The following is a 17,939-nucleotide window of genomic DNA, read 5'->3' on the forward strand; positions in this document are numbered from 1 at the left end:
GGCCTGACAGATTCCATTTAAATTCCATATAGCTTTACATGGGGAAGTACAGGGGCATAGCTAGAGGGGGGGGGGGGGGCTACATGGGCATTTGCTAGGTGCCAGTGAAGGCACTAACAAGTCAATCTGACTTAACCAGAGTATTTTGATTCATGACTAGGGTAGCAACCTGAATCTTTGCCCTTTCAAAGTAAAGTCTAGCTATGACTCTGGAGAAGTAAATTTAGAGGGTGCCTTTGGCAGGTAAATTACTTAAAATAAATTGTTCCCTCTGCCAAACAACTTAAATATCGTAGTCGCTATTGACCGTGGCATTTAAGGTGTTAAATGGCCAGGATTGGAGGTTTCTCCAATCTCAGCCATTACAGCGGGAGCCCGGCTGTCAGGCACAGCTTCTGTGCCCAGACGACCTCCTTCACGTACATGAATGGCAGAATGTGCTAATGGCTGTATTCTATGCCGTCCGTGTACGTGATTCTGCGCCAACTGTTAAAGTCATGATATCATGCAAATTTAGATGACATTTTATGTAATATTGTGTGTTTCTGTATTTTCTTTGGGTAAAAAGGAGCTCAGAATTATTATTGTGTAAGATCACATCCCACCGCTGCTTAGTGTTTGGTTTGAGTATTTGCATACTTTAATGTTCTAGTGATAGCGCTGATTTGCATTGATGATTCTTGTTGCTTGGCGATCACCAATAAAAGTAATTATAGCCCTGTGTGATCACTGGTGTTATTCATTCTATTCCCTGCTTCATTGTCATGCGTGCTGTTTAATTAAAAAGCAGGAGTAGAGGAAATTGGACTGGAGAAGATAAAATACTGACTCAATGTACCACTGTTTTTTACTTAGAATAGCACAGCTTGGTCAGATCTCAGAGAAGAAGAGAAGAAAGGCTGCTCAGAAATGATTTACTCGCTGCTGTTCTTCAGTCCTTTAACAGCTGTTCTCTGTGGTGCTGTATGCTTCACTACTAGTAAGATGACAGATTTTAAGACTATAAAGGCATAAAATAACAGACAATGAACTTAAAGGGAACCTGTCACCAGCATTTCACCTATTGGACTTTACTTATCCCTCACTGGCCGCTGCTATCAAAAGTTCATTGCCGTTATCCCCTCTCCTAAACTCCTCCCCCGACTGTAAATAACGGTCTGCAATCATTTCACGATTTTTATCGTAATAATCCGGTGACCCTTTGTGCGCACACACCAGAAGAGGACATCAATGCACAAGTGCGGGATTTTGTGTGCTGGGGGAAGGCGAGGAGCTGTCAATCAAAAGTAAGGAGGCGGAGTCAACTCGGAAAGACCTGAGGAATGAAGATTTGACTCTTTTCAAATGAAGATATGACTCTTTTATGCTCATTAGCATACGGTGCGGGAACACTAAAAAACTGAATACTAAAGCAACAGAGCCGACTAAGAAGACAATTATAGGTTATATAGAAATGATTTTTCACCCACTACCAGGTATTGGTGGTTTAATAGGTGAAATGCTGGTGACAGGTTCCCTTTAAGAGTTATCTATCACAAGATAACAAGTCCGATAGTTATTTACTGTTTAATGATTAATAGATTAATAATGTTTCTCACGTGTGAGTATTGACCCTCAATTTTTGACCAATTAATTTGAAGATCATTAACTAAAAAAAATGTTTTCCAGGGATGCCAGGTCAAATGAAATATATGTCTTAAAGGCTATGTACACCTTTGATGTTGTTTCTGTTTTTTTTTTTTTTTTATATGGGCATCAGTGTGTTTGGAGCAACTTCCTAAATATATTTTATTATAAAATATTATTTATTTTTTTAGATACAGCTGCTTTGCATCCTGTATACAGAGCAGCTGTATCTAGCACTGAAACCTGTATCCGTCCGATCAGCGGCACTGAGGGTTTCAGTGACAGCGGGTATTATATCTACAGGATTGTGCTGATAACGATCACATCTAAGTTCATAACTTAGATGTGATCGATTACAGGTGGATCCTGTGTTTCAGAGACATCCAGGACCCTCAGTCAGTGAACCCGTCAGTTCTACAGACCTGGCAGATTCAGGTCTTGGCGCACTATACAGCTGCTCTATATACAGGATACAAAGCAGCTGTATCTCAAAAAGTTAAAAAAAAATATTTATAAAATGTAATTAGGAAATTGCACCAATCACACTGATGCACAATTTAATTTACCCCCCCCCCCCCAATAAAAACCCAATAAAAACAAAACATGTCAATGGTGTACATATCCCTTAAACAGGATTCCCAATGTGATATTTCCTTAAACCTATAAATCTGATCGACCTTCTTTATCTAATGTGCCGTACTATGGATTTCTTTTGATGGTTTTATGTTTAACTTAAAATGGTTTTCCTATCTCAGACATTTATGTTATGGTATATCCACAGGATAGAGTTATACCAGAGTGTTCCAGATATACAGAGTATAGTATTCCCAGAGGAAGAGTACACACATTGCTCAGACGGTGCCACATAATAATGTATACAGTGCCCACGCAGTGCCATACTGTGCCTCTCCACGGAACTGCTGTTCCATACTGTAATCATTTTGTTCAGTAAGAAACAGCAGTTCCGTGAGGAGGCAGAAACTCCCAGCATCATAAATGTCTATGATGCCAGGGGTCCCGTTCACCTGTACCGCGGTCGGGCCGGGAAATCCACACAGACATGGACCGCTTTTCACGGCCCGAACTCGGTCGTGTGCAAGATGTGTTACTGTCCAAAACCTTACAACTCACTTAGAAATGTAACAATCCACTACTTATCTAGGTTACTAGAGTAGAAATTGTTCAAATGATGGTATTGCCTTGTATTCTTTATGTATTCCGAACTATACCTGTTTCTAATGAATATTTCGCAAAACTACTAAAAATATTCACGGATTTCATTTGGGCAGGTCGCAAACCCAGAATTTGTTTTACTACTATGACGAGACTTTGGACCAAGGGCGGCATGGGGAGTCCTCACTTGAGGAAGTATTACTTGGCAGCTGTTTTAGACCTAACCAAATTTTGGTGGAATACGTCTCCTGGGAAAAGGTGGGCAGAGATTGAATGTTTAATCCTGGGCTGCCCTCTAATTGCGTTACTGTCCCCCTCTAAGTACCCCATATGTCGTGGTCATATAATGAGATTAAATCCGTCCTACCCACATTTTTGCTGGAGAGGGTGTGGATACATCGGTACCTATATGAATGTCCGGTGGGGCTGTCCCTTAGTAAATACCTTTTGGAAAGCTATAGTCGCTCTTCTTAAAGAGATCACGGAATAGATATTTAATTGCAACCTACATTGGCTCTCTGCTTTTTAGGAATATTAGATTTCCCACTAAACCTAAGTACAGTAGTAGGACTCATCATACTAGCTGCAAGGGCCATGATTGCAAAATACTGGAAATCCAGCTCTCCCTTAACCACTACTGAACTTTGTCATACCGTACAATTTGCCTATAGTATGGAAAGAATTCTAGCCATGAGTTCGAATTCCGTATCCCGATTGGACTTAAGATGGTTTATATGGAATTCCTATTATTTGATCACATATCCCTAGACATAAGATATCTCTAGACGTAAGATCACTAGAACCTTATGACCTATACTTTGAAGTGAATTTTAATGGTCATAGGCTGGAATCACACATGCAGTTTTCGTGGCAGTATACTTGGATCCACCCTTGGCTTTGGCACAAAAAGACCGCACCAAAGACTTGCACGAAAACGGCATGCCTGATTCCAGCCAAACTGTAGTTTTCACATATTTACTTTTTACACTTGGTTCACTGAGTTATCGCATACTATGTTGCATTCCACTTGAAATAAAGCAAATACTACAGACTGAATGTACATTATTTTTTATTTTTTTATTCAAAGGTTATGGTACATAACGCAGAGGGACATTTGGTTCTTTCCACAAGGATTTACCTAATAGTTGGCACCATCTGGATGGCACATTGAATGAGCACTCTTAATAGTTAAGGAGATTGCAAAGCATCATTGTGAAAAGACAGACAGGCTCCTGAGGCCTGGAAAGAGTTAAGCGTGGTTTACTTAATGTTGTGTCATGTACACCAATATATTATTCAACTAATTTTTATAAAATTACTCAGATATAAAAAAATAAAAAAAATATAGCGTGCTGTCACGCAATCCTGCTGCGGAGGGAAACTATAGCATCCTTTGTGTTTTTGTGCTTGACAGAATTATTGCCCTCATAGCAAATCTATATACAAATCTGTATACAGTACAATAACATCAACTCTCAAAAAACGGTCATTTCACTTTTGAATTTTTTTTTTTCAGATATAAGCCATTTTTTGGCTTCCAAGTTTTTCTTGTGCTCTGGATATCCTGCAGAACTCAAAGGCCATTTTAATCTAGAAATACTCAATGGTCTATAGTTTTAGGTGTCCAAACAGGGAATTGAAATCATTAGATCAGTGTCAGAAAACTCTGGAACAAACTTTAAAACGACTTATAGCGAACTGGGCTTGGGTCAGACATGACCTATGGAGGGTTTATGCAAAAATCTTGTTGACCCCAGAAATAAAACAATCATCGAATATGATTGGGCACCAATAACTTCTGCCTCTGAATTAATCTACAATGCCTAGTCTAGGTCTATAGCAAAGTTAGGTGAGAACATATAGTCAGGACCCCATTCAAACAAGGGTCTGAGATGTTTTTTGCCATTGCAGGTAAAACCTTTTCTATAGTCGACTCCGCTATTGATTCCGTCGGAAAACTGGAAACCTGCCGTAATGGTGACGAACGGAAAGCATTAGCGATGTTTCCGTCACCATTGAGATCAATGGTGACTGAAACGGAGGCTGTGCTTACACTTTCACTTTCCGTTGCGGGGTTCACCCGAAGGAAACCTCCGACGGACACTTATACTGTCATTTTTGGTTAGACTCTTATTCTAACTCATCCCTAATGTAAATGAGTAGTTTTATTTTCAAATGTAAAAAAGTATATATTTTTTCCAGAAACAACGGGTCTAAGCTGCAGTACCAGATATAGCGAAAGGACAATAGTGGCGCTGTTTCAAGAACAGCTGACTCTTTTTCTCATCTCAGATAGAATAGGCTTGAAGAAATATTTTTCTTTTAATGTCTTTTGTTTCCCAGAAATGGTTAAATAACTCCAATGGCTGACAAGCCTCGGGCAGCTCTACAGAGTTTATATTTAACTGATCAAATAATGACATTATAATTTTGAAAAAATAATTTTTGTCATGTTAAATTATATACATTATTGCAAATGACAGTGCGTTTAGTCTAATTGCTTTTCATGGAAATTTTTTACTTTTTTGTCTTGTACTTTATGAACAGTCTATGGCGGACAAAGTGTCTCTGCCAATGTAGCAGAAATACATTAGACCGCACGTCAATACATTCCTCATTATTTGAACATTTGGTTGTTTCACAAAAAATATTTTTTTTTTTATTCAAGCAACTATATGAGATACATATAAGGAGCAGCGAAGGCAAAAACATTGTGATTTTTTATTTAATTATAGTTCTTTTACAACTAGAATTCTTAAATTTAATATGGAAATCTTAACTCTTTAGGGTTTCTATAATGTACGGTAGTTTTACATTTGTTCACCATTTTACAGTTTATTTATAATCTACATAAAAAGTTGAGCAACTTACACTGCATTACTTATGTTGTACTGATATTGAAAATCTGGAGTAAGCTATTCTCATCTACAGATGCATTCACAATTTAGAAGGATGCTGAGCTGAACGTCCCCTACTTGTTCAGTGTCTGCACAGAGTTTGCGTCTTACAAAGTGTTGTCCTTATATCAGGCACTGTGCAGTAATCTGTAGGAAAAAACAACTCTCCCAGAATGCACTGCAGCAGAGATGATTGCTCAGCTAAGCTTCGTGGGCGTGTCTGTCAACAAACTGTCGACTTGATCCAGCAGCAAGCAACCAAAATCTGAATGCAGCTCTGATACATGCTGACTGACATAAAATACCTGCGGTGTGGTTGTAGGGAGTACAGAAGGCACCCAGGCACTTTGCCTGTGAGGGCCCAAAGGCTTCTTTGCCACATAAGAAGTCACTAGTATTATAAATGGCACATTTTAGGTGAGAGGCCCTGTTTTAGATATTGTATTGGGGCCCAGGAGCTTCCAGTTACAACTCTGTATGATACAAAAGGTAAAGCAATGTATTTGCAAACTTACTAAATGTAGGTATATGATATATATTTACATATAAAATGTAAAATTATGCGCAAAAGTGAACCCGCACCTTAACCATCAATTGTAACGTTTGAATCTCATAGAAAGAATTCATTACCGTAGCATATATATATTATTTTCTTTATAAATAGTGGCAGTAGGATTTTAACTTGGGGCAATTATCTGGAGTTTTTTGGAGAGAGGAGGGGTTCTCTGGTAATGGGGGCTCTGGGTGATTGACTTCAAGCAGCTAGAATAGAAAACATTCAAACGCAAAAAATGTGCCTTCTCTTTCCAAACCCAGGACGCTCTTAACATAGCATGATCATTAGAGGGGGACTAACTTCAAATATAATACCAAACTTTCAGAAAGATTTTATTTTTTTCACAAGACAGTTTTTTTTCGAAAAATAATGTAAAATTTCCAACTCTCACAAAAAATGTTTTTGTTTTGATACATTTTAAAATGTAATTTATTTATTTTTAATATAAAAGCCTCCCAACCCACCAAATAAAACAATTTTACTTATGACAAAATATTAAACAATAGCTTTGTTCAAAGTATGACAATTTCTAAAACTACAACTGTACACTTCATTTTTTTTTCATTGTTCCTGTCAATGTCCTCTTCTCCCGTTCTGTATCATTATAGGAGGGTGCTATACGTATGCTTAGCTGTATCAGAAAGTCTTTGGTGTTGTTTGGGCCACAAAACACCTTTAAGCAATGACATACTTAAGACACTGCGGTATTTCTGTAAGACACTTTTTTTTAAGGTTGAGTTGTATAGTAGAAGGTGTGAACCGGCTGGTGTAATTCGATATCGAAGTCAGTCTGCCCACCGTTTCTTCTATTTCTTTTAATATATTAGTCTTTATGCTCTCTTTCGCCTCCCTTCAAGATTTCTGAAACTGGCTGGTCTTATTTTCATTTCTGCAAACTCAATGGAGTATTCATGACCCTTCCAGTGGAACCAGTTGACTCCCTGCAAGAAATAAAGTAGAGAAAATAATTACAGTATAGATAATATACACGGGTCATGTAGTTACATCATTTCCAAGCTCATTACTGATAGCTCTGCTTGTCCGATCCATGATACGGATTGCTGCACCTAATGATCACGGCATAGTATTAAAGTCTTACAATGCAATGTTCTGGGGCATTGAGCTTGTGAATGTGTGGCATCACATCCAGTCATATGGCACATGCCGCAATGTAGCCTTCCCCTAAAATCAAACCTAAGCAAACCTGAAAGCTCACTTATTAAAATAATATACACAGCCCAAACATAGTATACGTCAATTTCCTAAGATAGGATTGATTTATCAAAACTGTCTAACAGAAAGTCTGGCCATGTTGCCCACAGCAATCAATCACAACGCAGATTTCATTTTTTTCAGAGCGGTTTACAAATTCAAAGCTGAACTCTGATTGGTTGCTGTTCTCATACTTGTATGAGGTCTTGTTTTTTTTGCAGGAGTAATCAGTGGCTTAGCTATAGGGGTCGCAGCAGTCGCAATTGCGACCGGGCCCCGAAGCCAGATGGGCCCCCGGACCACATCAATAAAAAGTTACTATAGTATCTCGGGCCGCGGGCCCCTGTTACTACAGTAACTGACAGTACTTACCTTCCTGGTTCCGGAGCGCAGCGGAGGTCCTGACGTCACAGCGCTGTGCGCAGCGCATGACGTCACAACGCTATGCGCCGCGCACAACATCGTGATCCTGGATAGAGTCAGGACAGAACTTCCGCCGCGGCTGAAGAGGAGGGTAAGATTAATATCCCTGTCTGCTGAAGCTGATTGGCAGGGTCCGACTCCCGGGAGCCAGCCAATCAGCTGTTTTGAAGGGGCCGCAGCACTCGTACGGGAGCTGCTTCCCCTTCATTCTGGTCACTTCATTCCAATCACTTGCTCACACTGTGAATCCATGTCGGCGATTCACAGTGTGAGCGAGTAAGGGAAATGAAGGGGGAGCAGCTCTCGTACGAGTGCTGCGGCTCTTTCAAAACAGCTGATTGGCCGTCTCCCGGGAGTCGGACCCTGACACATCAGCTATTGATGGCCTATCCTGAGGATAGGCCATCAATGTTTAGGGACTGGACAACCCCTTTAAGCCTACGATGTAATAGTCTTAGAGGGCCCATGAGACAGGATCACAGATTGTGTGATGCTGTCTGCTGTGCCCTGTATCTAAGCCAATCACATAGTAGGCTTAGATACATGGCCCATGTGTGATCCTGTCTGATGGGCTCTGTATTTAAGCCTACCACATGGTAGGTTTAGATACAGGGCCCCAGCACACAGTAATCTTATACTGTATAAGATTACTGTGTGCTGGCCCCTGTATCTAAGCCTACGTTTTGGTAGGCTTAGATACAGGGTCCCACCGACAGTATCACACATGGGCCCTGTATCTAAGCCTAACACATGTGTTACTAATCGTTTTTTGTATGTTTTCTTACAGGTTCGCTCGTTGGACTACGTCGGATTCCAGGACTACTTCGATGACAGCTTTTTTTATTATCAATAAAATGGTTAATGAGGGTTGTGTGTTTTTTTTTTATTTCAATAAAATTGACAGCGTCCATTGCTAAGGGGCTTAGTGTTAGCCGGTGCAGAGGCTAACACTAACCCCCATTATTACCCCGGTACCCACCACCACCAGGGGTGCTGGGAAGAGTCGGGTACGATCCAGTACTTGGCCATCTGTAGTGATGGTCGGGCAATGGGGCGGCCACAGGCTGGTATTATCAGGATGGTAAGGGCTAGAAACAGTGGCCCTTCCCACCCTGGTAATGCTAGGCTGCTGCTGCTTTATTGTATATGGCTGGTTATGAAAAATGGGGGCAATTTTCATAACCAGCCAGATACAACACAGCAGCAGCAGGCAGCATTACCAGGGTGTTAAGGGCCACTGTTTTTGGCCTATCCCAGCCTAATACTACCAGCCTGCGGCTGACACGGTGCCTGACCGTCGCTACAGATGGTCGGGTACTAGTTCGTACCCTGCTCTTCCCAGTACCCCTGGTGGCGGTGGGTACCGGTGTAATAATGGGGGTTAGTGTTAGCCTCTGCACCTGCTAACATTAAGCCTCGCCTTAGTAATGGATGTTGTCAATCAGTCAGCAGCTATTACTAAGGCGGTAATAATAAAGTTTAAAAAAGATACAAGCACATGGAAAATAATATTTTATTGAAATAAAAAAACACAACCCCCATTAACCATTTTATTGAGAATAAAAAAAACGCTGTCATTGAAGTAGTCCTCGAATCCGAAGTAGTCCAACAACCGAACTTGTAAAAAAACACACAAAAATAATTAGTAACACATAAAGAAGCAAAACAATTATTATTCTTACCTTTCCTGGGTCCAGCGCTGGAGCCGCAGTGTCAGCGAGCTGGGCCCTATATCTAATCCAATCATGTCTGATACTGTCTGCTGAGCCACTGTATCTAATCCTATCATATGTGATACTGTCTACTGAGCTACTGTATCTAATCCCATCATGTGTGATACTGTCAGCTGAGCTGTGTATCTAATCCCATCATGTGTGATACTGTCTGCTGGGCCCTATCTCTAATCCTATCATGTGTGATACTGTCTGCTGAGCCACTGTATCTAATCCTATAATGCGTATCTGCTTAGCTGTGTATCTAATCCCATCATGTGTGAAACTGTCTGCTGGGCCTTATATCTAATCCTATCATGTGTGATACTGTCTGCTGAGCCACGGTATCTAATCCTATCATGTGTGATACTGCCTGCTGGGCCACTGTATCTAATCCTATCATGTGTGATACTGTCTGCTGAGCCAATATATCCTATCCATAGTTTATATGGTCGTAGTGCTATAGATTTGTTGTCTCCTATACACACACACACATTTTTTTTGGGTGGACACATATGTATTGAGGCTATTTCCCCTGACATTTTAAGTCCTTAGTGACGCCCCTGGCTGCTAGTGCTGCATTGTTGGGTCACTTAGGAGACCCAGCGATGCAGCTGAAAGCTGCGGACCGTCGACCATGAGAAGTTCGCGAGGGGGGGCCCAATAAGAACTTTTGCATCGGGCCCATGAGCCTTTAGCTACGCCCCTGGGAGTAATTGTTCTTTCATTCGGTACAATTTTAGGGTACGTATATGATAATGATTAATTTGTATTAGTTTATATTTTAACTAAAATGCAAGAAAATAAAAAAATTGTTTGTAGTTTTTGATTTAATTTTTTTATGCCATTCACCAATCACCTTTAATTATGTAATAGATTTATAGAACACGTTGTTAATGTTATGGTGATACCCAATATGTGTATATTATTTGTTGCTTTGTAACCGTTATACAATCATGTATAATGTATTATAGGTAAAAATATTGTTTGCATGTTTTTATTTTTCTATGTTTTTTTTCACAAATATTTTTATTTAATATTTATTTATAGATTTTTTGCAATCCCATAATGAGAGTTTTTAAAAAATATTTATACTTTTACATAATATTGTGTTTGCATACATACATACATACAGCATATGCAAGCACATTATGCATGTGAACTTATAGATATGCCCTAACTATGGTGGCCCCTTCAAAACAGCTGATCGGCGGTGGTCCCGGAAGTCAGACCCCGACCCATCAGCTATTGATGGTCTATTCTGAGAATAGGCCATCAACTTTGATCGGCTGGAAAACTTCTTTAATAGTAATTGAAACAACTACAATTTTGGAAGGAAATCCTCATTTTAAATTAAAATGAGCGACTACTTTATACAATTCCATTATATCTGTTTATGGGGTAGTTGGCTTATAATTAATATGCCTACTATAAAATATCCTGAATTGCAAATTTTCTCTATTATTATGCAATGATTTAGTAGGGCATTAGTTCCTGCATAATTATTTGGGATTTTCTAAAAGACAGGTGACAACTGACGTAACAATTGTAATAGCAAAATATTGAAAATCATATAAGAAAGGGTTGAAGCTTACCTGACTGTGACTGTTGTCACCAAATCTACCCATGAGATTTACTCTGTGACAGTTCTTATACCAGAAAGCTCCTTTATAAGACAGAGCACAGTTGGTAATAGCAGAATCATTGTCCTTGTCATATGTAGAAAATGGACGTCCATTGTGATAAGTCATTGAATCACCTAAAATATCAGAAAACCCCTTACAGTTAATAACAGGTATGCACACACATATGCTTGTGACAACCTCCACAAATATGCTTGTGACAACCTACGCACAACACTTGTTCACTTTGCAGTCATTCAATAGGAACCTTCATTGTAAACTCCCCTGGGTTCAAATTCTGTCCATGGTCATGTGATGGACACACAGGTGCAGGACTGATTACAGTTACATTAAAGTTATCAGTGCTGTGAATTGTAACGAGTCCTGCACCTGTGTGACGATCACATGACCAGGACAGATTTTTTACCCCCTGGAGGTTGAGGGTATGTGCACACACACTAATTACGGACGTAATTCGGGCGTTTTTGGCCTGAATTACGTCCGAAAATAGCGCCTCAATAGCGTTGACAAACATCTTCCCATTGAAAGCAATGGGCAGACGTTTGTCTGTTCACACGAGGCGTATATTTTCGCGCCGCTATCAAATGACGGCGCGTAAATAGACGCCCGCGTCAAAGAAGTGACCTGTCACTTCTTTGGCCGTAAATGGAGCCGTTATTCATTGACTCCAATGAATAGCAGCGCCAATTAGGTCCGTAATGGACGCGGCGTTCAAGCGCCTGCACATGCCGTTACGGCTGAAATTACGGGGATGTTTTCAGGCGGAAACATCCCCGTAATTTCAGCCGTTACGGACGCTGTCGTGTGAACATACCCTAACAATGAAGGTTCTTATTGAATGACTGCAAGCAGAGATCTTGAAAACTATGAGGAATTGATACTGAAAGTATATTGGAAAAGTATCTAACTTTTCATTATACAAAAAAAAAAATAACATTTATTTGCTGAAAACTTAATATCCTTTTAAATGTTGAAAAACTTATCTCATTGTAGTTTTCAAGAACACAAAATACATTGTCAGATCATTTAAATTATTTGGCTATTCCATTTACGTCCACATTTAACAATATCAGCTTAATGATAATTGAGGAGGTAATTAAATATCTAATTACAGCAGGTAAAAAATGAGAGCACAAGGATTCTGAACCAAACATATGTTCTACTGGAAATAATGACTAAATATGATTAATAGCCCAGCTAAGTCATGTATATCAGTAGCAAAGAAGAGAAAGGATCCATCGATGCGTAGTATAAGTAGGGGAAACTCCGTTCCCACTTTATTGGAAAATAATCACACAAAGTAAGAAGAAACACCAGGAGGATGACAAGGTGGTCAGAATGGCAAAAACGAAGCCTACGCGTTTCAAGCACTGTCTGTGCTCTTAATCATGGCTAAGACACAACTCATTTGTCTTAGCCATGATTAAGAGCACAGACAGTGCTTGAAACGCGTAGGCTTCGTTTTTGCCATTCTGACCACCTTGTCATCCTCCTGGTGTTTCTTCTTACTTTGTGTGATTATTTTCCAATAAAGTGGGAACGGAGTTTCCCCTACTTATACTACGCATCGATGGATCCTTTCTCTTCTTTGCTACTATTACATGCCGCGTGCCGTCGCGGTTGATCCGGGCGATATTGGACACAGGAGTGTGGAGCTGGTGAGCTGGAGGTTTCCTCCCATTCCCTTTTCCCTGTTATTATCACTGCATGTATATCAGTATCGCCATTATCTCTGGTACCAGAACATGTATTATAGAGATGATGATTGTATAGATATTAAAAAATATAGCTGTGCCCAACAAAAGTGTACCCATTGTCATGCCCCGTTGCAAGCATCATGTGACTAGTTATACCTACATGCCATCTACATTCTTGTCTTACACTAGTCTTGAGGTACAGAATGTCTAACGCTGGTTACTAGTGGAACACGTCTACAATTTGTTGACCAACTCACCTAGCTTTAACCTAGTTTAACTTGACATGTTGCATTGCATTCTGGGTGAGTTAGGCCCTGTTCACACAGAGTTTTTGTTAGGCAGGAAAAACCTGCCTCAGAAATCCTTTAGGAATTTTTAGGCAGATTTTGACCTGCCTGCACTTTTTTGACACACCTTTTTTGCCCACATCCATTGAGGCCAATGCAAGGACCGTGGGCAAAAAACACCACAAAAATACTTGGAAATGAGCGCCACAGGTTTCTTCTAGCTCCCATTGAAATCAATGGGAGGCAGAAGAAACCTGCGACACTCGTCAAAGGTGGAAGCGTAGAAAAGGAGGACATACCGCTCTCTTTTTCCTACGAGCGGCAAAAGGCAGCTCGGGAAAAAATACGCCTCTACCTCCCATTGAAACCAATGGGGGGCAATTTTGGCTGTTTTTGGGCGATGATTTCGACGCCGTTTACGCCTCAAAATCAGCACCAAACTAACTCAGTGTGAACAGGGCCTTTGTTTTTTTCTTCATGTCTTTTCTGTTCTGTCATTTTTACAGAAAACATCCCCATTGATTTCAGCAGGATTATTGTGAGCTTAGTTGGCACAAGGTGGCTTCTATTACATCCAGTTTTATTTCGTTTTTTGAGTTCCATTTTTTATATCACACATGTACTTGAGATTATTAACATATTAATTCGAGCAAAGTTACTATATTCACCTTTTGTTTTCCCTACATTCTGGGTTTTCCTGTGGAAATGCTCCGGATTTATACCCGAACATGTCCTTCTGGCAAACTTTGGGTGGTATGTATCGGTGAACCTATTTTTTACTTTACAATGGGTGACATATGCAACTGTATGCTATACATTCGGCATATACTTCGGAAGAATGTCTCAACATACATGTATATGTTGAATGTAAATGAAAAACAAGATGTGAACAGAGCCTAATACTGTTGTACCTAAAAGCAGTTACGCTATTTGGAATGAGCAGTTTTAGTGGGCACCATTTCTTTCAATGAGCTCAAGCCTGTTGGGGCCACATTCCACATGCTACAGAACAGTGCCAGGTTGTACTTATGTTTGTTCCCTGCCATTTTTCTGTGACATTCATACACATGGAGTAATATACATATATGGAGTAATGGAATTAGGAAATCTGCCCCATTTTACTTTTGTGAACAGACTAACTTCTTTAAGTTGACTGTATTGTCCAATAACTTTTTGAAGTACTGTATCTAATATACTGATCATGTTACATAAGATAAACACTCACCTGCTGTACCACTGTAACCATCAACCTTCAGTCTGTATCGACTCTTAGAATCGCCAACTCCAAACTTATCATAAACAGCGAAAGCAGTTTCACCCCGATCTCTAAGGTCAACACGCAACTCATATTGTCCCTGGGATGTAATTTTGTGCAAATTCTCCAGACCTATAAATGATAAATGTTTAGATACATTTTTATAGTAACATGGGTTTTACAAGGTGATACTTGATATAAACGCAATTCAATTTTCATGGATAACGCAAAAGCACGCATCATTTTAGGGTTGACTTTTTTTTCAGAAACAGCACCACTCTTGGTTATGGTCTCTATCTGGTATTGCAGCTCAATCTCATTGGAAAAATGGAAAAACCCACTTTTTCCCCTTACAAAATGCTTTATTTTGAAAAAAAAATGTTTCAAAGTTATACATATTTGGTATCGTCGTGTCCGTAACGACCCCAACTATAAAGCTATTATGTTATTTAACCTGATCGGCGAACGCTGTAAAAAATAAAATAAAAAACAATGCCAGAATTGCTGTTTTCTGTTCACCCTTCCTTAAAAAAAATGTGATAAAAAGTGATCAAAAAGTCGCATGTACTCCAAAATGGTACTGATAGAAACTAAAAGTCATCTTGCAAAAAAAAAACCCTCAAAGCTGCATCAGTAGAAGAATAAAAAAGTTATGGCTCTTCAAATATGGAGACACAAAAACACATAATTTAGAAAAAACTGTGTTTTTACTGTTTAAAAGTAGTAAAACATAAGAAAACTATATAAGTTTGGTATAGTCGCAATCGTAACGACCCACTGAATAAAGTTATTATGTTATTTATACCACATGGTAAAACGGCGTAAATTAAAGACACAATAAAAGAGTGGCAAAACTGCTGTTTTTTGTTTTCTATTACTCCCCAAAAAAAGTTCATAAAAGTTTATCAATAAATGATATGTACCCCAACATGGTGCTATTAAAAAATACAACTTGTCCTACAAAAAACAAGTCCTTATACAGCTATGTCGATGCAAAAATAAAAGTTATAGCTCTTGGAATGCGACGATGGAAAAACGTAAAAAATAGCTTGTCATCAAGGTTTAAAATAGGCTGGTCATTAAAGGGTTAAAGGTGTTTTCCCCTAGATAGACCCGCACCTATCAGGCATTTATAGACATATAGATGTCTGAGATGGGAATAACCCTTTGAATGAATGGGGGTGAGCTGCAATACAAAACATAACCAATGGACAAGACAGGCAAGTTTTTTGGAAGAAAGAAAAAAGAAGATCCTTTTTTTTAAATTCCGGACAACCCCTTCTAATAATGTTGAGTTTTGCTAGCGCCAGCAGCTTCCCTGTTGTTATCAGCTGATTCCCACGGGGAATTTTTGAGACAGGCCCTTTAGGCACTGAACAGACCCTTTAGGTGTAAATGACCATCTTACTAAACAACATACCGCATACCAATAATCACATCAATAACTGGTCAGCAGTATTATTGAACCTGGTAAATTTAGCTTAACCACTAGGGACTATACAGGAACCCTACAAGGCGAAAAAAATGCAACATGAATATGTCAATATTAGATTTTTTCTCTTCGTCTGTTAAACAGTTACAGGTTTAGAAAATTATTTATAACCCGCGAGCATTGCTAATGATTTCTTAACTGTGTTTTAGAGCGTGTAATTCTTGTTTTTAGCTGTTAAATTTGCTGTTATTATTATTTTGTTTTTGGTTTTTTTATAATTTGAACAGAATGAATCAATTTAACTGGATAATCTGGTATTATTGCTGTTCTGTACGATAATGGCAGTGAAATAATGACTTTTTTTTTTTTCCACAAAACATCATTTGCTATTGCGAAAGTTAATTGCTTGTCTGATACTGTTCAACAAAATAACACATTTCAAACTGGAAAAAAAATCCATACTGTATTAAGCTGTTGTTTTCTGCTCAGTTCTATTATATAAAGCCAGAACCCCCGCAGCTCAAATGTACGTCTTTGTACTGGAGATCACAAATGACTCTACAGTGCAGATTTGTGCAGTATTAAATGAAGATAAACTGATTTGGTATTTGTACCTATAGATTTTTTAGGATCAGTATGTTTTTATATGTTTTATGTGCTTTATATTTATACATGTGAAGGGATTTTAAAAGGGGCTGTCACACCATGACAACACCTTCCTGAAATAACCCTAGCTCAGAAATCGACCGATTCGACTTCTGAAACCCGCACCCGGAAATGTGACAGTACACGGTTCCCACTCTATTAAACGGCCATCCATGTAATATATGAATGCGAGCTGCTGATACTTAGTGGCTCTCCATTCTCTCTATTCTGACTCATATGGGGGTCCCACTTATGATAATTATATGCCCTAATAAAGGGTTCTTTTAATGAGACAACCATTTTACATATGTTGGTTTTTTTAAAACTTATGTCTGTTAGCTAGATGCTGTATCAAGATAATTTATCATGTCAGCAGGAGGAGGCTATTTAAAGGGTAACTAAACGTTTGACAAACTTCTGACATGTCATAGTGACATGTCAGAAGTTTTGATTGGTGGGGGTCCGAGCACTGAGACCCCCACCAATCACTAAAACGAAGTGGCAGAAGTGCTCGTGTGAGCGCTCAGCTGCTTCGTGACTGTTCGGCTTTTTCCGGAAAGTCTATGAGCCAGTACTCCGATACATCGGCTTTCCGGCAAAAGCCAAACACTCACTCAAGCGCTTCTGTGTCTTCATTTTAGCGATTGGTGGGGGTCTTAGTTATTGGACACCCACCAAGCAAAACATCTGACATGTCACTATGACATGTCAGAGGTTTGTCAAACGTTTAGTTACCCTTTAAATGTTTATTTCACATGAATCCCTACTATACGAAAAAGTCTGAAGATCATTTATTTAAAGGGGCTGTCCAGGAGTATAAAAAGTGTCTGCTTTTTCTCTGGAAAAAGCTCCGCTCATGTCCATAGGCTTTGAATGGTATTGCACAAGCATGGCTGGCTGTTAAGAATATGTCCATTACTTACATCAAGCACAAAGCACATTTATTCATGTTTGTTAAGTACAATACTCTAAAGCTCGTCCTAATATTGGAAATATTATGTACCAAAATTTACTATGTTCATCCCAATAAACACTAAAGACAATGATGTGACATAAGAAAATCTAAGAGGTAGAAACAGAGGAAAAAGGCTTAAAGTATTTATTAAAGTCTAAAACGCGTTGTTAATTTTTTTTATCGAGGCTTAAATGCAAGTGAAGATCCGCTTTAAGATGCACTTTGTTTCAACATTTTATTTGATTTTGTTTAGGCATTTTATCTTTTTGGATTTTTTTATTGTGTGTCGGTTTAAGTTGTAAATCTGGAGGTTGATATGTTTATACTGTGCCATTATTTATTCAAGGCTATTTGTTGGTGAATCGTTTTGTTTCTGTTGTATTGTGTAGTGCCCATTTCAAAGGGTTTTTTCTCTTTGTGTTTTTT

The 17,939-nt window shown here is 39.1% G+C and overlaps 1 protein-coding gene across 2 annotated transcripts in view; it reads right to left on the reverse strand.

Moving 5' to 3' along the window:
* Window positions 1-3,896: 3,896 nt before the first annotated feature.
* Window positions 3,897-17,939, reverse strand: part of TNC (tenascin C) — an 87,687-nt gene continuing 73,644 nt past the window's right edge. For both annotated transcript variants that reach the window (XM_075835543.1, XM_075835542.1), the window contains 3 exons: window positions 14,452-14,613; window positions 11,195-11,358; window positions 3,897-7,193 (listed from right to left, as the gene is read on the reverse strand). In XM_075835543.1, coding sequence (XP_075691658.1) covers window positions 7,083-7,193; window positions 11,195-11,358; window positions 14,452-14,613 — 437 coding nt within the window. In that variant the 3' untranslated portion in view covers window positions 3,897-7,082. The remainder of the gene's footprint in view (window positions 7,194-11,194; window positions 11,359-14,451; window positions 14,614-17,939) is intronic.

This window comes from Rhinoderma darwinii, chromosome 8 (genome assembly GCF_050947455.1).
Source record: "Rhinoderma darwinii isolate aRhiDar2 chromosome 8, aRhiDar2.hap1, whole genome shotgun sequence".
Taxonomy (NCBI): domain Eukaryota; kingdom Metazoa; phylum Chordata; class Amphibia; order Anura; family Rhinodermatidae; genus Rhinoderma; species Rhinoderma darwinii.